The sequence below is a fragment of the Amblyomma maculatum genome, chromosome 4 (assembly GCF_055883805.1).
Source record: "Amblyomma maculatum isolate TAMU_Amacu chromosome 4, ASM5588380v1, whole genome shotgun sequence".
NCBI classification, from domain to species: Eukaryota; Metazoa; Arthropoda; class Arachnida; order Ixodida; family Ixodidae; genus Amblyomma; species Amblyomma maculatum.
This window is the reverse complement of record NC_139347.1, coordinates 50,602,691-50,622,828: the sequence shown is the minus strand read 5'-3', so window position 1 is coordinate 50,622,828 and position 20,138 is coordinate 50,602,691. Positions and strand designations below refer to the sequence as shown.

Below are 20,138 nucleotides of genomic sequence, written 5' to 3'. Positions count from 1 at the left end.
AGACAAGCTGAGCCATTTGCGTTTCGGACTTGAGACAGCCATCGTCTGTGGTGATGCGACTGTTAGCCTGATTCTGCTTGCCGTCTTCTTTCAACAGACACACTCACGGACCACTTTTGTTTAATAAGAGCTGACTTTGATTACTTTCTTGACATTTCTACTCAGGTCTTCCGATAATTCGCCCGAGTACTGCGGTCTCTTCAGGATCGGTTTGACGCAAGTCAGCTGTATTCGACAGATGCTGAGTGCACTAGAAATATCTTTAATTCAACTTGTAATTCGAAATTTATGATGATTTAAACTAGGAGCGCAGTCCCAGCCGATGATCATGTAAGTCCATGATGCCAGTCGCTCGTTGATTCGGACGGGGGATTGCATCGTGGTACAACCCGCGCAGCCAGCGGTCACCGAAACTTCCTCAAACCTGAATTAACTTCGTGCTTAATTCTTGCCTCGCTGCTTTAATTTCTTTGCCGGTATGCCATTTTCTCTTTTTCCCTGCTCCTCGCAGCTCTTTCACTATCTTCTCTTCCTTCTCATGGGTCGTGCCATTCCGCACTTTTGTAGCAGCTCCTCCTCGCTAGTGCGGATTGTCGGGAAGCTGGCTTTTCCTCGCAGCCCATAAGCATGGTGGGTGAGCTTGCTGTATCTCAAGTAAAAGAGAAAAAGTACATTTGTAGTTTCATTTCAAACACAGAAGTGCTTTCTGAAGCCGACGATTTAAGGAAAAAATTCGACGATATTTGCACCAATACTGTAGTACTTGCACCAGTCTAGTGAGTCGTCCCAACATACTTCACACATTAGCTTGCTTGAGCGGATGGGGAAGCAAGCATCTAAAGGGGTCGGCAAAACGCTGGTTGTTACGAGCTTTGATCCGAAATATCCTAACTCCATGATATTTAGCTGAACTGTGGGAGACAGGGTTTTATACCTTTACTTCTCTGCAGCGCAATATGGCACTCCTAAAAAGCGTGGCTGTGGCATGAACTGTCTTAGCAGCTTCTGTGTTCCACATGTATAAAGTGCAGTGCAGGTTAGTAGTCTATTTCATCACTGGATGAGTGAAATGTAAATATTTCTTTCCTGTGCTTACAAGTGGATATTTCTAAAACTGTTCATGCTGGCTAGGGCAGCATCAATGGGCATGCCTTGCACAGGGCAAATTTAAGCGATTTTTCAGAAATCCAGGCTCTAGACCTCACAATTAGATTTTTGGTATTGATGTACGATTCCAGTGCTGCTACAGTGCATCACCGCTGAGATTTTCTTCAAACCTAAGCGACTGTCGCTTGAGAAAAGTCAGTTGAAAGCCCCGGTATAGGGTTCCCCATGTAATGCGCCAAACCCAGTATGCAAAATTTGGCACCGACAACAAAATTGCCACCACGCACCTCTTTCACAGCGGCTCCCATTAGCTTCAGAACCTAGAAAATGGAGTTAAATATTTTGAATAGATCTTTCCTTATCCTCGAAGATGCTTTTAAAGGCCTGCTTTCAAGCTCTGATTGTGGCCTGTGGAAGACTGAAGCACACGATGATATTCCATTGGTGTACATATATTTGGCCACGTGGTGGGTGGTCGCATGATGTACAAATTTTGAATGGTCCTGGAATACACATCGGTAGAACACTGAACAGTGGCTGTGTTGTCCTTTGCCATTCCAGTAAGCCTCGTCATGTGATGGTTGCAATGAATGTTACATAACACTGTAGCAAAGAGATTAAGAGGTTCCTTTGACTATGTGGCTCAATTGCAGTTACAGTAAGCAAATCTAGAGTTGAATGAAGGGTGAAAATTCCTATGCAAAAGGAATGACAAAGCAACTAGGGAAGGTCAACCTTCTGCAAGCAGTTTAATCAAATATATTCAGCTTCCTTTGCACTTAGTCAAAGGTGCATGCAGAGCATGCTATATAAAAGTCGATAAACATTGCCTTAGATTGTTTGCTCCACTTCAGTGACTCATGAAATCAAAAAATGTGCAGTTGAGAAGAGCGTGTTGCCGGGCTAGTTGGTGATCCATTGGGTAAAAAATTGCGCAAAAAACACAAAGGACAAAGAAGAACACAGCTTGTCATACGTCTTATGTGTTCTTCTTTGTCCTTTGTGTTTTTTGCGCAATTTTTTACCCAAAAAATGTGCATTTCAGCAGTTCAGCTTTTCCTGATGGCACCCATGCAATCAAGACATGACCACTTGTAATGATTTACACTTTATCTGCACACTCTTTACAATCCCAAATTTATTACTTGCTGTCACAGGAGGCCACTACACATTTCGTCTTGCAGAGCGGACTCAGTTTTTGAGGGGAGGGGTATCAACGTAGTCCAGAGTGCCCAGGGATGCTGCCTGGAAAGAAGCAAAAGTCAAAAGTACAAAGGACGTATCGTGGAATATACGAGGATATGTTCATATAAAATCAGTTTCTGCAATTAACTCTCCTCAAACATTAAATGTAGGTTTCTCTACGCTGAGAACCTATTTCCCTAATGCGCAGCAACTACTTGGGACAGAATGAAATTTTGCATCCTCTGTATGCACACCTTCAAGAGTAGCTACGTTCGATGTAGCTGTCAAAACGCCCACTAAAAACCATGAGAGAATTTTCGACATTTTCATGTACGTCAAACCCAGGTTCACTCAGAGGCGAGCCTGAGTACAGGGAAGTAGCTCTGCCAACGTTGTCGCTGGGGCATCTTTCAGTGTGGTGCCAGCATAATATGCAGCTTGCTTTGCACTGCAACATAATGTTTCTGACTGGGTGGGACCTTTTAACTATATATAAAAAGTTACACCACACAAAAATTGCTGGGCAACAGCAAGGTTCAGAGACATAACGCCTGCAAAAACTTAAATCCCCTATAATCTATTGTGCCCCACCCTACTAAAACGTTCCCAATGCCATTTCTGCCTGTTAATAGCGTTTTTTAAAGTCTTGTCAGCAGAAGACAATCAATTAAATTTCAAAACCTGGTGAGAGCAAGGTGTATATGCATTCTTAAGGACAAAAGTCCTCAGGACGCACAAACGAACAGAGAAGGGCATAGCATTTGTACCCACTAGAGAGTGGAGACCATGGAAGAAAAACTCAGGCTCTCCATTAAAGGTTACTTAGACAAGGTATCCGTTGTTATACCGGATATCCAAGTCAACTTTAGCCACGGGTTAAAGATTAAAACATTTGAGATAGGTCAGAGAAACCACTTGTATACAGCTGCCAGCCACCTGGCACACCACAGGGGATTTTTTATTTTGCAATTAACTCATTAGTAACTAAAATAATTTTTCTAATTTACTAATTATTGCCTTTAAAGATAAGAAGCGTGCAGAGTGGGTCAGAGACTTAGCTCAAGTTACTGACATTCTAATGGAAATCAGGAAGAAGAAATGGGCATGGGCAGGACACATAGTGCGAAGAGAGGATAACCGATGGTCGCTTAGGGTAACAAACTGGATTCCAAGGGAAGGAAAGCGTAGCAGGGGGCAGCAGAAAGTTAGGTGGGCGGATGAGGTTAAGAAGTTCACAGGGGTCAAGTGGATGCAGCTAGCACAGGAGGAATTAACCGGGTTAATTAGAGGAATATGGGAGAGGCCTTCGCCCTGTAGTGGGTATAGTCCGGCTGATGATGATGCCTTTAGACAATGAATGCGATTTGCGAAGTTGGAGAGTACCTTCTGAAACCCCCAATCCATTTATATTCGATAAAGAAAGCCTCACGTGTCTCGTTTTTCCAAGCTCTAAAGAAAGCCTGCGAAATACAAAGAATATCACTTGACTAACGCATTCGGGCGCCACGATTGTGGTGCTCCCAAATTTGGTTTGAGTGAACGAAATTAGTTGCGGCGCTTGACTCGACAACCCACTTCCAGCGGTAGGCTGATATGTTGGCAATGGTTGCAGCCAGCACGGTGAGCTCGGTGCGACTTGCACAGTCACGTATGCCGACTGCATGAAGCAGACGAAGAAACCACCGCAGATGTATTGGCCTGCCGCTGCAACAGGGTCGTGCAGCCAAGGCCGCAGCTGATTTTGTTCACTGAAATCCAGGTTGAGAGCAGCACAATTGTGGCGCACGAATGCGCCAGACATGATATTTTTTGTATTTCACGGGCTTTCTTTAGAGCTTGGAAATAATGGTACACATGACACTTTTTTTATCGAAAATAAATGGAACGGGGGTTTTAGAAGGTGCTCTCCAACTTTGCAAATCCATTTATTTCCTTAAGGCAATAGTGAGTACATTTTTTTTCTCTGGGCTACCTCAAATGTTTCATATTTTAACCCTTGGCTAAAGTTAGCTTGGACACCCTGTATATAGCACCTACATGTCTGGATCATCGTTTGTGCGTCTTGCAGACTTGTCACTGACAGCACTTTGGTTGATCACCTGTACAGCTGTGCTACAAAAACAATGGTACTTTCAGGACTTCAAGCAGGCTGAATTTGTGAAAAGCTGAAGCAGCAAAGAGGAAAATATTATCCAATATTTTTCTACAGATAAAGAAAAGTTCCACATAATGAGCAAGGTCTAAATGTCTTGTGCACAATTCTAAATGAAGGAAAAAAAAAAAAAAAAAGAAATGAGAAATAATTTTGTGTCTGTACCTCTCTAACACGTCTATACTACAAGCAACACCAAACAAACTACAGTCAAAACTCGATTTTACTAAATTCCCGATTTAACAAAGATATCGCAATTTCCCCTCAAACGTCCATAATGTCCAATGCTTAGACTAATAACCCAGTCAAGTGTGCAAGTTGCAGGAGAGTACTTCGCAGCTCGAAAGGCACTTTACGCGATGCAGTGCTAAACAGGAAAGCGGAGTGCACTCGCATTAGCACTCGTTGGTACGGAACTGGCAACTGAAAAATCAAATTTGAAAAAAAAAAAAAAAGAAATTGGAACCTCCAAGCGTGAAGTTCAGAGAACTGCTTTTTAATAAAACACAAAAAAAAATGCTTAAAATTTGACACAGGGCCATCATTCGGAGACCCCACATGAACAAACTAACTGAAAATGGCGTGACCTCAGTGGTGCACCACGCTTAATTTGGAAGTTGCGTACACGGTTACATCATGTTTTTGATATGTGATATAACAAACGCCACTGTTATAAAACAATTCCTCAAATAAAAATATTTACAAAACGCGTAAAATGACCTTGTATACATATCTTACTACATAATACATTCATGACGAAGAAATTTCTGCCGGTGAGGCTACGCACTCGGCCCTCAAAGTCTGTTTTGCGAACGCACTCAGACATGAGTGCACGCTTTGGCAAGTGCACTTATGTTATGCTGTTTAGCAGCGGTAACGTGCACTTTTCGTAAGTGACACTTGCTGTAAGTGCACTTCATTTTGCGTGCTTGACAGGGGTATAACTTGAAATAATGAAACGAATTTGATTACTATCCCGATTTAAAGGATTTTTATTTATTAACTGCGAGCCAAAAGTAACATTGCGAAGCAACTTCTTCCCTCTTACCAAGCTATGAGGTGCAATATGAGAGCTATATTGAGTTGAATTTATCAGATGGTGCCATCGGCAAAAACGTTGCGTGCAGCCTGCTGACACCGGGTCAAGTGTTGAATGCCCTTGATCTGCTGCAGCAGTTTGCCGGAACACATGAGAGGGATGGAAGACTCCCTCAACGTACTTGAGAACAAAAAATCTGCGCAGTCGTTGCTTACAAAGCGCATGAAAGCAAAGATCCACAACTTCTTTGGTGGGGAAATAAATCTGTGATCCCTTGAGGCTCATCATATGCTGAGGTAGTAATTTTCGTTGATTCTTTTTATAGGTGCTAGCGGTGTCATCGTTTCTGTGGGCCGTAATTTCATTTTCGGAGCATTTATGCTTTGCAAATATGATGCCGCGGTACTCTACACCATATAATAATTGAATGTATCAGATTAACGGACTGAGAAATGCCTGCCTCGATTTAAAGAAATTCCCGATTTAATGAAATGATTAGTGTTGCTTCTTTTCATAGGTGCTAGCGATGTCGATCGTTTCTGTGGGCCATAATTTCATTTTTGGAGCATTTATGCTTTGCAAATATGATGCTGCGGTACTCTACACCATATAATAATCGAATGTATCGGATTAACTGACTGAGAAATACCTCTCTCGATTTAAAGAAATTCCCGATTTAATGAAATGATTAGTGTTGCTTCCTTTCATAGGTGCTAGCGATGTCGATCGTTTCTGTGGGCCGTATTTCATTTTCGGAGCATTTATGCTTTGCAAATATGAGGCTGCGGTACTCTACACCATATAATAATCGAATGTGTCGGACTGAGAAATGCCTCCCTCGGTTTAAAGAAATTCCCAATTTAATGAAATGATTCATGGCTCCCCTCAGCTTCGTTAAATCAAGTTTTAACAACGTTCAATTAGTGGCTAGGGACGGATACAATCATGTGCAAGATTGTAAGCTAAGAAAAAATTTTCAAGAACATTTTCCTCTGACTAACCATGAAAGATGCACACCACTGGCCAATCATTCACACTCCCGAGTAAGTTGTCTCATGATACAAGGTGACCTGCAGACCAGCTGACAAATTAGAAGATATGGCAATCTACTACACGCAGCAACAAGCCAGTATTAATGTGTGCATAACAAGAAAGGATAACTAATAACGGCGGCTTCCAAGTGCGGCGGAGAGTCAGGTGGGTGGATGGGTTTAGAAAGGAGAATAAAATGGTCGCAGGGGAGAGGGTTAACTGAAGGGTCAACGCAGATGAGGCGTTGGGAGGGTTATGTGAGATGGCTTGTGTTGCATTGGATGCAATCAGACTGATAACGATGAATCAATAAGCTGTCTGCTACAGAAGCGCACGACGTAGGAGCTTACAGTAACGAGGCTAACGACGAAGAAGCTAAAGCCCACTGCCAGATGAATGTTGAATTTGGCCTGTCTCTTGTTGAAGTGCTCCTCCCACGGACCGATGAACTTCGGCATGTCATCTATGGTAACTTGCTTGTGATCGGCTGGAGGGTGATACGACCGGACGCCACTGCGGGGCTGCCCTAGAAGAAGAAATGTGCGATTAAAGTCGTGCGTTTGTCGCCTCTGGAGCGCTTGGGACTTTAACTACACACTCGGGAACCAATTGGTGTCTGGCACGACACATCAATATTTCCATCTCGACAAAACGCAAGGTTCAACAAGACAGCAGCAACTTGGCGGCGAGTGCGACTCAGGTTGAAGACCATACAAACATCGCATCAAATATGCAAAATGCGGAATCTTATCCGGCATCCTATCAAGCGAACTTCGCATACCTGAAAGCTGCACATGCACCCGGCACATGTACTGTTTCACCCGGCATTACATTTCTGCATAAGTGAAAATGCTAGCCATAGCACGGGAAGAGGCCGGCGCATTCAAACACAAAAACGTGTTTAAAACACGTAAGACTTACTCAAAATGGACTGCAGTGCTCTTCGAGAGGCGAGCCGTGCGATCATTTTCACTTGGGTTTGGGTATAGTGAACTAGAATACTCAGGTTTGAGTTTCCAGCAAGCTAGGAGGACCTGAAAAGAATCGGAAGGTCACCTTGGTTGCTAGAGCGCGTTGAGAAGCAGGACAAAAGCTACATGTTTCTGTTCTAAAACGTTATGCTTAACAATATAAGTAAAATAATTTAATACCTAATATTTTACTTCAAAATTTAATAATTTTTATAAAAGAGAAGTTACAAGTTTTTTGAACATTTATTGCAGTAACAGTTAGTTTGGCAGTTTTGTGCGCGACATGCCGGATGCCGGTGGCAACGTTGACATGCATTGGTAGCGCATTGGTAGCATTGGATTTCATCTATGGAGTTTCGTGCTTGCTTACAGTGTTTAGTTTCTAGTTGTAAGTGCACTCACCACATCACAGGAAGATCGAACTACGCACACAGTCCCTTCTTTGGGGAGCTTCTTCGCAAAGCTGTCCTTTCTGCGATGACCGTGTGATTAACCTTTTGTGTTTTGTACTGTGCTCCGCCTCTTCGATGGCGGCGCCCTAGTTAACAGAAGCGAACGAAGTGGTCGGAACTATCCCCAAAACTCAACGTGTTCAAACAGCGCATAGTTTAGAAGGGATGGATAAAACGAAGCAAGCGGAATCGGGAAGCCATAGCAATCACGGCCTGAAGCCGGCCAGTGTTGACTCGTTGGAAGGTTCGGAGAGTGGCTCGTTAAACTCTAAGCTCGGCCCGCGCTCCGTGGGCAGCCACAGCTCCCACTCGCCGTCGAAGTCGCTCTGCTCTTCCTCATCTACTTCTACCGAAAACATGCAACTTACTCAAGAGCTCAAGGTGAGTTTGAAGAACTCCGCGATTCACTGTTGCTCATTGGGTCATCCTACAGCTCATTTCCTGACTGCTTTGCTGCCGGATTTGTGCATTATGCCGAGGTGAAAGCTTAACAAATATCGACATCTTTCAAGAGGTAGTACGCCCGTTTAAACCTGAAAACACGGATGTGCTGTACTTAGATGGATTGGCTGCGCTTCATTACGTTTCATTCCTCCGCATTTGAAGCAGCAAATAAGGTTCTTTCCTTATCCTCATTGTAACGCATTTTTAGATAACGGCTCAGGGCTGATGATCAACAGGTATCAAGGCTACCTTCTCACCTACATTAAAGCTTTTTTTTCCTTCTGCTATGACTGGCAAAGTTCATTCTGTGTTCAGATTTGGTGCCATGATCTGTCACCTCAAAATTAGAAAGTTCAGTTGATGCAACCACTGCACTACACATTTAATCACTGAAGTTATGGCACATTTCTTGTGCATTTCTCTGGCTTCGTAGATGCGAGAGGTGTCCAAGGTAACAAAGACTCAAGAGCCACCATTGCTTCCAGGAGAACAACCACATGTTGTGCAGAAAGGTGATGGGCGATTCTTGTTTTCTTTGCTACTTTTAATTACCTGCTTTTCAGTGGTGTGTTCTTTGCAACCTTGGAACCATCATGGTCGGCAATGCGAGCAGAAAAACACCAGCCCTGCTTTATTGTAGTGTTTCAGCAGAGGTGCCATAATAACTTCTTGTAGTGTTGCAGGATTTCTTTCAGTTTTTTCTTGGTTTCGCAGCTTCTTTTAACCTTTATTCGTATGTGTTAAGCAACAAAATGGTGCAAGGCATTCTTCTGCAGTTGTTGTCATAAAACAGCAGCATACGCTGCTTATTTCGGTCTTTGCCTTGTACACCATCTTTCTTTGTCACATGCACTAAACATTTGTCTAAATGGACCAGAGAGGATTGATAAACATTTGAAGCAGCTTAACTAGCTGACTACTTCAGGACTCGGGATCAGTAACTGGAATAGTACCCTTACACTTAAGAATTGTTGATAGAAGGTTCGATGAGCTTAACTACTGGTCACCAAACTTTGATCCCTGCCACTGCCACCACGTTTCGACAGCGGTAAAAAGCAAGGCTCCTGTGTACTGTGCATTGTCAGTCCACATTAAAGAACGTTAAAATTTTGTGGAGCCTTTCACTATGGCGTCCCTCATAGTCTACGTAGTTTTTAAAGCCCATGGGACAATAAACTGAACCTCTTGACCTCTTGGCTGTTAAGCATGTTGCAGAACTTTTAACATTGTGTAACCACTTGGATGGTTGTGAAGTGTCCCGAGCATCATAAAGGAATATGGGGGATTGCAATTGTTATCGAATAAGCCACATCGAGGAATCGTACGCAAAATAATTTTGGTCTGTAATAACACCATGTGCTAATTATGATAACAAAACAAATCTGGTTGAAGATGTAAGAATAAACGCTTGTAGCATTATTAATTAAATTTAAGGTTTCATGGCACATTACTACTCACCGAATGTGTTCTGCTCTTTTTTGTATATGTTTCGAATGTACAAGTTCTGCGATGTTTTGTTGCTGAGCATGAGATTCTGGCAGCAAACTGTGGTCTTGGTAGTCGCATTTCAGTGCAGGCAAAATTGAAAAGCACCTCGGTGCTGTATAGAGTTGGTGCTCACTATGGAACTCTAGGAGGTAAAAATGACTTAGAGCCTTCCTCTTTCTGCTTCCTTTCATGTTAAGGCACTCGACTGGTGCACCCAAGGACGTGGGATCGAATCCTGGCCGCGGCAGCCGTTTTTCGATGGAGCCGACAGCAAGGCGCCTGTGTGCTGTGCGATGTCGGTGCACATTAAAGAACCCTAGGTGGCCAAAATTTTCAGAGCCGTCCAGTACAGCATCTTCCATAGCCTGAGTCGCTTTGGGATGTTAGACCCTATATATCAGCCAAACCAACCATCTCATGGCATGGCTGAAAGTGTGGCAATTACTGCACCTTTCTGTTCCTCATAAAACATTTCAATTGATCTTCTATGTAAAATTACCCTTTGAGATGTCAACTGTGACATGAATGAAATTGATTTCAGTCTGATTGCCCGCAGCACTGTCTCAGGGATGCTGTCTGCTACGGGGCATAAAGGTTGAAGATCATCTCTGAGCAACTGCTCTTTCACAAGTTTAATTTTTTTTTTATTATTTTTTTAAATTTCACCTTGAACTTTTATTTTGATCTCAAGAGTAAATAAACAGATACGTTATCCATTTATTTACTTCATGCGGAGTGGCATCACAGCTTTGTAGACAAGTTAAAGAAGTAATGACCAGAACGGCACTTTGTCACACTGAGCTCACATGAACAGCGCACACACATTCTATTTCATGCGAGCACATGGGCAGTTCTTGCACCACCGCCGTCCACGCACCACCGCTGTCAAAGCACTATTACACAAAAATAAGTGCCTTCTGGTGCTGGAAAGGGAAAAATTCACTCATGGGACTGAAGAAAAAACACAAGAGAGAAATGAATGAAAAAATGAATTTAGTATAACAAAAGCAGATAGATTGTGGCAAGCTTGATGAAGACACCTTTAGGCTACAGCTTCTGGTGCGGCTGTAGGTTTAAAATAGCTACAATGAAATGTTTCATGCACTCTTACTCTGTGTGAGTTGAAGATGGAATGCAGAAAGGCTCTAAATATCAAGAAGCACTTATGGGTCACTGTGCATCCTACATGGCTTCTTGAACATGAGAATGTGATGATGCAACAGTGAGAGACGATTGTTTGGTTTATAGGATTCATAAAGCGTTCCAAAGTGACTCAGGTTGTGAGGGGCGCCGTTGTGGAGGGCTCTGGAAATTTTGACCACCTGTGGTTCTTTAACGTGCACTGACATACAGCACACGGGCGCCTTGCTTTTCACCTCTATCGAAAAGCAGCCGCTGCGGCCGGAATTTGATCTCGCATCCTTGGGCACAGTAGTTGAGCACTCTAATTACTGCACCACAACGGTGGGTCCAGTGAGAGACAATAAAATACTATTGCAACATGGCATCCTTGTGAATTTTGAATGAAGAGTTGGAAGTGTAGGGGCATTTCTACACAGAAAAGCTTTCCTCCTTCTGAAAGTTGCACATGTTGAGCTGGCACTGAGCAGCCATTGCCCCTGGAGGGAGAATGCAGTGGAGACACCCAGCTTGAGATGATATGATTATCTTTTAGAAAAAAAAGAGCACTGCAAAATCTGCATTGGAGTAATGTGAGAGCACGAATGCTACTGCTGGTTGCTTCTGGTTGCTTTCGTTGCTTAATTCAGTTCTTTTTTACCCATTTTAGTCTTTGGTACTTTCAAATTGCGCGCCAATCCCTTCCTATGCTCTTTTTCGGCTCTACTTCCGGTTACGTGACGTCACATCCTCTGCGCCACATTAATTCACTTCTTGTTTATCCATTTTAGTCTTTGGTACTTTCAAAATGCATGCTGATCCCTTCCTATGCCCTTTTTCAGCTCTACTTCCGGTTGCTTGACGTCACATTCTCTACATCACATTAATTCACTTCATGTTTACCCATTTTAGTCTAGTACTTTCAAATGGCGCGCCAATCCCTTCCTATGCCCTTTTTCGGCTCTACTTCCAGTTGCGTGCCGTCACATCCTTGACGTCACCCTAATTGACTGACTTCATTAACTTTTTTAGTCTTTGGTACTTTCAAATTGCACGCCAATCCCTTCCTATGCCCTTTTTTGGCTCGACTTCAGATTGCATGACGTCACATCCTGGACGTCACCTTAATTAACTGATTTAATTCACTATTTAGTATTTAACACATTTTGATGCCACCCTAATTGACTTACTTCATTAAGTTCAAGTTCAAGATAACTGTATTTCCGTTTACGTAGAGGCCCCTCCGCTCCCTCAGGAAGACCCTAGGGGGCCTCCAAGGGAGAGGGAACGTCTTTCGCAAAGCGTCCCGTGCCAGACGGAATACTTGAGCTTGCTGCTCTGGAGCCCGGCTCTGAAGGAGCACATCCCATATTTCTTTCTGATTCCATCAATGTGCCCGGGAGAATCAGGGCATTCCCAAATGAGATGATCCTGATTGGCTATTATCCCGCATTTGGTGCAGAACTTTGGATGGAGGTTCCTCTTTGTCCTCGTATAGACAAGGTGGAAGGAATCTGTTTGTTTGTAATTTTTTCCAGTCTCTGCATTCTTTAGGTGTGAGAGACCGATCTGAAGGTGGGAGGTCTAATCTTTCATTCCTGTGTGCAGCAGCGATTTCCGTGTACGTGATGAGCGAATCCTTTGACCCGGGTAAGGGTGATTCCATGGCCGCCTGGGTGTAGATATCTCGAACGAGACTGTAGGCAGCCTCATTGCCTGGAATCCTCTCGTGAGCCGGGACCAACACGATGGAGATCTCTCTATCCAATACCGATTGTCCAAATATCCTAACTGCTTCATTATATATTTCATACATTCAAATGTGGGGCCAAGCCATTGGCTAATAAGAGCATTTTTGCCTTTACTTTTACATTTTTTGCCTCTAATTAATTACCTAATTAACTTATTAGTCTAATTACTTTTCAAACGCAACATTACATCACCTTCTATCGATTGACACCACTCATTAATCTCTCCCACTTCTCAGTTACTCACAACTGCTGCGGACACAATTTTGCTGACGCTGTTTGCGGACGCAGTCTGCGAACAGAAAACTCTGAACATAGCGAAGTAATGCTTTCGCATTAAACGACGGATGGCACCACTACACCAATTATGTGTTTTTTTAATAAGGAGTGGACATACAGGCATGTCAGTGCAAATAAAAGGGTGAAAACTGTTAGTGATGGTGGTGGTAAGAATGTTTATTTAGGGTTTAGTTGTCCATGATGAGTGGAGTCTTCAGCTGAGAACCACAATGGCTTACGTGATCTGGTGCTCCTGTTCAATAAGTGATTGCTGGTTTCCCGTGTTCGTACTGGATAGTGCAGCATCCCAGGATGTGAGATGGCTGTTTGATTACTTGGTGGGTTTAGGCACTCCCAGAGAGAGTGATGGAGTGGATCCGGATTGGCACATTTTGGACAGTATTGGGTGTATTGCGTGGGGAAGAAAAGGTTCTGAAAAACATTAAAGGTACATGACAGTCTGGAGCTGGCCCCAGGGGAGGACATCACCCCTGTTGAAGATTTTTTTTGGGTGGTTGAAGTGTTGTTCATTGCGTTTTATGTTCGTGTAAGTTCTGAGCAGTTTTTGTCATCATTTCCTTTGTCTGCAGTCTTGGCTAGGCCTGGTGTTCTAGCCTGTTTCACTCTGCCGGTGTGTTGGGTCAGAACCCCTCAATGCACAGTGTGGATTGCATGCAGGTTCGGCGAGTTTCTCCTGAAGTGTAAGACACATACTCGGTCATAATAAGTGCCGGCACATCGAGGCATTAGCATGCTGTCGGTAAATACAAAGGGAGGAAAATCAGCGAAGAGCTCTTTACTATGGCACCTGTCATCTCAATGTTTATTACATATGTTAGAACTTTTAGTACCTGATGAATGCAAGTATTTATTACATACAACAGGTAGTGATTAGCTTTGTGGCAGCGAAAAGAGGTTGTTGAGAGCTCATCTTTGCCTTGAAACTGCTGCTGCAAAAGGCATCACTGGTAAGAACAAAAATAGCGAAAACATTGTTGAAGGGCATATCTCTAGTGCTTTTAATAAATCCTGTAAGCTAAACCTGAATGGGATGTCTGCTGTTCTTTTCAAAATGCCCTTTATTGTTTCCTTCTGCCTGACATGTGATGCAGCTAGAGATGTGACCTACCTGTGCCCATTCCAAGGACCGATTCGTGGCTGCCTCTTCATCACAAACTACAAGCTCTACTTCCGTAGTGTAGAGAAAGTAAGAACAAGATTTTCACATAACTTGCACCGTGTAAGAGCCCTTAATAAACCTAGCACTTCTCTCTTGCCTTTGAGGCTTCCTCTCATCTGTTAGCAGTGCGGGTGGGCTGGCAGCAACTCTTGACGCAGCTCGCAGGCAGCCACTCATGCAGCATGTGTGTCGCATCTTTTGCTTTTGGCCACAGATGTGTCACATTTTTTGTATCTTCAGAATATGTCCACTGTGTGCTGCTTGTACGCATCTTCTCCTGTACTCTTGGGCAAGGGCAATTGCAATCTGACACACCATTTCTGTGGTGTTTGTTACATAACATGCTAGTGACGTAAAATAATGGTGTGCATATAGACAAGTGCATGAAAAATACTTTATACACTCATCTAAGGGCTGGCCCCGCCGGGGTGGCGCAGTGGTTAGGGCGCTTGACTATTGTGCCCAAGGATGTAAAATTGAATCCCTGTCTCGACGGCCGCTTTTCGGTGGAGGCGAAAAGCTAGGCGCCCGTGGGCTGTGCGATGTCAGTGCACGTTAAAGAACCTCAGGTGGTGGAAATTTCCGGAGCCCTCCACTACGCCGTCTCTCATAGCCCGAGTTGGTTTGGGATGTTAAACCTCATAAACCACACCAAACCATCATCTAAAGGCTGCACTTGTGTTTGGATGACTCCTCCAAATTTCAGAAATAGTAATTTAGAAAAAAAAAGTCCACAAAACACAACTCCGTTTCACATGTGTATAAGCCTTTGCGGAACAGTGTTGCAGTTTGAGGATGCCGCTTTTTAAAATTGTCACTCTCAGAAAACCTGTGAGGCCAGCTACATTTGAAATCCCTGCCGGGCCAAATAGAGATGGCTGTTGCTTAATTGGATGGCACTTATAGAAAGCATCCAATGTTGCCACTTATTTCTTCTTTCACACGTAAGAATGCTTTATTAAAGGGCGTTCCAGCTGACTTCATCATGGAAACTCCTTCGAGTGGTAAAGGAATGATTTAATTGGGAATAAGTCAGTTTCTTTAACATAGCGCTGGGATTCTGGGTGCGTGAAAGTGTGTACGGTACCTGAATTCCTGAAATTCTGAATGTTACTTTTACGAAATAGGTGTTGTGAGTATACGCATTAAAATTATGTTTTCACAGCATGATGTATGCCTGAAGGGATAACTCTCTGTGCATTACAGCCTCCCCCCTTATAGGAAACTTGCTCTCGAAAATTTACGCTGAATTATTGAATATCATCACCGCCAAAGCTTACCGTTTTGGTTCAGTGTTAATGCAGATGACGAAGATTTACAAATAATTTTTGTCGAATCAGGCAAATACCCACCCAAACTTAGTATAAAACCAGATTCAATTCTATGCTAGACTTAGGTCGAACAAGTGCACATTTAAACTGAGGATATATTCTTTTGTTGTATGAGAATACAATATTTAGTGTGTTCGATTAATTTAAGTGAAACTAAGTGTGAACACTTGGGTGGTAACGGACATCAGTGCCAAGCAAAAACCTTAGACCTTGTGTCTCGGCCTTAGTTGCCGCAGCAACAGCGTGTCAGTGGACACGTCAAACACTTGGCCGACACGAAGGTGAACTTAGACAAATGTTTGCAAAACTGAAAAGGTGCGAGACAATCTCACTCCTTGGTGGACAGTTCAGATGCGTAGTCAGAGTGACATTTGCAAGCAGAAATGAGAGGCCTTTGAGTGTAGGATGTTTTTCCTCCAATTAATCTTGTGGTCCTATCTACCGAGGACAGCGAGATCAGCCATGATTTTAGTGTAGAAGCGTCAGTTCAACAGTTGAACCTGATCATGAACCTTGTGTGACGCCTTGTAATGGTGTCCTGTCTACCCGTAGCCAAGCATAGCACACCTGTACACCTAAAGCCATCCGAGTGGGCATTGTCCACCGCGGTGAAAATGACCTTTGGTCTTGGGGCTCACCTTTGGCCTTCGACTTACACGCTTTTGCACCGATTTGCCGGTTTAGCCAGAGTTGAACCCCAACTAACTTTTTTACAGCACTAGTATTGATTCAAGTGCAGTGGTAGTGTGTGCCACTGTTTGTTGGTAGTATCTCTGAATTTTACTGCTGTTGGGCTGCTTAGCCAATATGCATGCATTGAGAATGGCTTGAACCCCTTGTGCTACAGTTAAATCTCGTTACAAGATACATTCGGTTATAAGAGACATTTGAAAATGGTTTGGTTGGTTTTCTTATGTCTACCATGGTTAACAACATTGCATACAAGAGACATGGTTACAAGAGACACTCGGTTACTAAGGACTACTTTTTCAGGTCTCTGGAGTAAATTCTTCACTATTTAGAAGAGACACAACCCAGGCGTGCTTATGCAGTGCATCTGGAACGTACCAACTTGTACATGGTGCACCTTAGGTTCCCTTAGCTAAATTCTGTTCCATATCAGTGTCCTTTATGTTGTATATGTCATGAACTGAGGAGTGCTTCCCCATGATTGGAAAGTCAAAACGACCCTGCTGTTTCAGCCACTGGCAGCGCATTACACTGTTACCTACGAAGCAAATTAAAATGCATGATTGACATCCAACATTTTTAACTCCTCGCTGTTAAAATTTGATCACAAGATGAAAGCTCAGAATCCTGATGTCTTTCTTTTTGTGAGTCATCTGAGGGTGACCAGCATGTAAGAGTGCTTCAAAGGTATTGGGGCAACAGGAAGGCTTGCAAAGTGAAATGCTTTACCTCCAGAATTCGGGAAGGAATACACTCTCCACTCACAAAAATACATACTAGTATGAATAATTTCTTCAAGCTTTCCAGAACAATTTCCTGTTAATGCGTGTGAATGCATTTATATGCTGATGTGCAGTAAACTGAGAAACACAGTGCTTTTAGAATATTTGGTTACAAGAGACCTTGCTAACAAGGGACATGTTTTTCTGGTTCCTTGAATGTCTCTTGTAATGAGGTTTTACTGTATTTGAGTGGTGCTTTTAAGCTTTGTCTACATTTTGTAGTGGTTGCTGTTGCCTTGTTTGCCAGATAGAGTAATCTTGTGCACCGCATTAAGCATGGCTAAAAAGTTAAAACTTCTTTTTCTCCCACAGAATTCCCGCTCCAAACAATTCACTGTAAGTGTGCAGGTATTTCACTGCTGGTTTCTTTACATGCTCTGTAAAGGTATTCTGTTGTGGTGCAGTTATTGTGCTGTGTCATTGCTAAAGATTGTACTTGCCCACGCTCTCTGCCTTTTTCGTTGCCTGTATTTTTAGGTACATTCTGAGTTACTACTAACTTTAGTTGAAAACAGAACAGCCTTTTAACTTTTTTTTTCGCAGAGTGCTCCCAAAATTATGAACGAGTTTACTCTTCTTTTTTAAGGAAAAAGCTAATTGATTCAGTGGGAGGGCCTGTGCAGTGGGAAAGATGTGCCATCGCATGGTTATATCTGAAGCGCAGTAAATTGTCATCCCATCAGTGACATTGGCAGGGGTGCAACAACTGTGCCAATAGCTCCATTTCGATACAGCTGCATATTTCTGTGCCATAAGCGCGAAATTTATGAAATTTGCACCACGTTGCGCCAAAATGCCGTGGCCAGCCGTAAAAGTTTGCCATACTCAGGGACAAACTTTCTGCAGCCGTGATATGGTCAGTCACTACATTTCAGTCACTGCAGCATGCGTCACTGGCCATTTAGTTTTATTTTGAGATGACGTCATGCCGGTCTAACGCCTACTCATATTTTTTTTTCTCTTGCATCCACGTGCTTCTTCCGCTTTTCGAGTACGTTGAACCGTTGCGGTTTGAGGATGCTTCACCACACAGGTCACGGTTCGTGCGGTGAAGCATCCCCATAACGCAAAGGGGCCATTTGTAATGAAGCAGCACTGCTACTGCGTCGCGCTTGCGAAAAGGGTCGTGGTGGTACTTGTGATTTTGGAGCAGTACTTCTACACTGTTTTAATCGCTGCATGCCTTTAATGAATGCATCTAGACCTTTTTTTAATGCGGCTCTTTGAAGTTTTCGATATTTTGTCAAGCCATTTATGTACAGCAAGGTTATTTGTATGCTGTCTCGTCGATAGACCCACTTTCCCGTCATCACATAGTATAGACAAGCGTCATGTTAGTAAACAAAGGTGGCGCTGCGATCGGCAGCGACAAGGGGTGTAGGCAAAAGCTCAGCGTGCCTACACTGCGCCAAGCGACGCTGCCTTCGAAACCAGTTTGCGCGTGCGAATATCCTGAAACGTAAGCTTCGCTTGTGCGTACAAATCGTTTGGTTTATGCTTGGAGAGTGTTTCAGCACGTTATCAGCCGATTACTGCTGGAATTACCTGGCAAAGAGCGCTGCATTGGCTTCCTTCTCTGTGGCCTCAACAGCGTGTAGCTACGGTACGTAGGCGACTGCTGTGAGTGATTAAGTTAAATAAAAACGAGAAAGCGCAATGTATAAGAGAGACTAATAGTGAACACTGTTAAACTCCTGGGCCTATTCCTGGCGCATGCAAGGAGGACGGCAATATGAATGACTGAATTGTGTTTTTTATATGACCATCTCTTTTGACTGGCTTTCTGCTGCTTCAAGCAATTTCACACTAAATAAATTATCGGCAACTATATATATAGTGAAAAAGAAATCACATTTCTAGCTCTCTTTACCAGCAACTTAATTAATATAATTTCATATTTAATAAGAAGAACTCAGTCGTTTAGTTCTTGTAACATGTTCGCCTCTGCCAACTTGTTTTCGCCTGCTCGATAAAAAAGACGTTTGACGTCTGTCTCATCTTACAGACGTAGCCAAGATCATTCACATGTTAACATGTACATGCCCGCAAGAATGCTCTCATTTTGTTCTCTTTGCTCTATAGGAGAGACGCATGAGTGTAGATGCAATGTTCCTTCACGATCGCTTGCATCGAAATTTGCGCGATCTGCTGAGCTTTTTTAATACACTTGGAAATTTTTTATTCAAATGCGCGTCATCTTATTCTACTGATTTTGTACCCCATAGCAGATTCCACTTTGGGACATTAACCTCCATGTACCCTATATACTTAAATATTCTACTCGATCAGAGCTAGGTTGTACGTGGATATTTAATTCGTTCGTCACTATCTTATAATGACCTCCAAAAATAAATTTAAAAAAATATGAGAAATAACGCTGCGGGACATGCTTACTATAAAACCAGTGATGAAGATCGTTAACTCGCGAATGTAAAAGCAGAAAAAAAAAAGCTACTATACAAGTGCGTGCATATTTCGGCAATATCGCACTGAGTGGCCGCTCAAGGTAATTGCAATTACCTTCGCAGCAGCTTTTGTGTCCTTTTCTGTGTGAACATATACCCGGGCAGTACTGCAGGTGAATGAAACTCACAGTGCGGCTTCCCGCGGGGTCATATATGCACACGGAATATCACGTCTAAACTTCTTGACTTGATAGTATATCAAAACGGGCACGAGCTGCAGGCGTTTGTTCTTGCGCTATTCATCGTGCAGCCGAAAAGCAATCATGACAATTAAGGGTTGCAAACAAACTGATCTAGTTTCAGTGCAGAAGTGCAACGCACGTTAGCCGCGAAGGCAATCCGTCACCGAAGAGTCTACTTGTCGCGCTCAATGCCGCTGCCCTTAGCTCTCATCTTAATCCGACCGCAAGAAACATGTTAAAACAATTGCCATTTTATTTTTTGTGCGCCGAGGCGCAGTCAACCGCACCACAGTTTGCAGAAATATTGGGAATTATGCCCGAAAACACGGCAAGCGCCGCGCATCCAATGCAGACGGCTCGCGCTTTTGCCTACACCACGAAAGTCACTGCTGTCGCCAGCGCCGCCGCATCTCCACTGACGTCACGGGCTGACGCTTGTCTATAGGAGGCACTTCAGTTATGGCTTCTGTGTTTGTGATAATATAACTTGAG

At 43.3% G+C, this 20,138-nt stretch overlaps 2 protein-coding genes across 3 annotated transcripts in view; one reads left to right on the top strand and one right to left on the bottom strand.

The window, feature by feature from the left end:
- Nucleotides 1-2,199: 2,199 nt before the first annotated feature.
- Nucleotides 2,200-7,595, bottom strand: LOC146190969 (uncharacterized). The gene is made up of 3 exons (XM_084601375.1): nucleotides 7,437-7,595; nucleotides 6,866-7,041; nucleotides 2,200-2,352 (listed from the first exon to the last, which is right to left on the bottom strand). The coding sequence occupies exons 1-3, from the start codon at nucleotides 7,480-7,482 to the stop codon at nucleotides 2,299-2,301; spliced, it is 276 nt and encodes a 91-aa protein (XP_084457501.1). The 5' UTR covers nucleotides 7,483-7,595; the 3' UTR covers nucleotides 2,200-2,298.
- A 171-nt stretch (nucleotides 7,596-7,766) lies between these two features.
- The window catches only part of mtm (phosphatidylinositol-3-phosphate phosphatase), a 33,412-nt gene continuing 21,040 nt past the window's right edge, over nucleotides 7,767-20,138 (top strand). Inside the window, exons 1-4 of one of the 2 annotated variants that reach the window (XM_084601370.1) lie at nucleotides 7,767-8,319; nucleotides 8,816-8,894; nucleotides 14,129-14,223; nucleotides 17,312-17,335. In XM_084601370.1, coding sequence (XP_084457496.1) covers nucleotides 8,104-8,319; nucleotides 8,816-8,894; nucleotides 14,129-14,223; nucleotides 17,312-17,335 — 414 coding nt within the window. In that variant the 5' untranslated portion in view covers nucleotides 7,767-8,103. The remainder of the gene's footprint in view (nucleotides 8,320-8,815; nucleotides 8,895-14,128; nucleotides 14,224-17,311; nucleotides 17,336-20,138) is intronic. The other variant, XM_084601371.1, reaches the window with a different exon arrangement.

Excerpts from the sequence above, each read along its gene's own strand:
- LOC146190969 (XM_084601375.1), bottom strand. The coding sequence starts at position 7,482 with ATGATCGCACGGCTCGCCTCTCGAAGAGCACTGCAGTCCATTTTGA. Across the intron at positions 7,042-7,436 it reads AGCACTGCAGTCCATTTTGA|GGCAGCCCCGCAGTGGCGTC; the intron begins GTAAGTCTTACG and ends TTCTTCTTCTAG. Across the intron at positions 2,353-6,865 it reads TCGTCGTTAGCCTCGTTACT|GCAGCATCCCTGGGCACTCT; the intron begins GTAAGCTCCTAC and ends GCTTCTTTCCAG.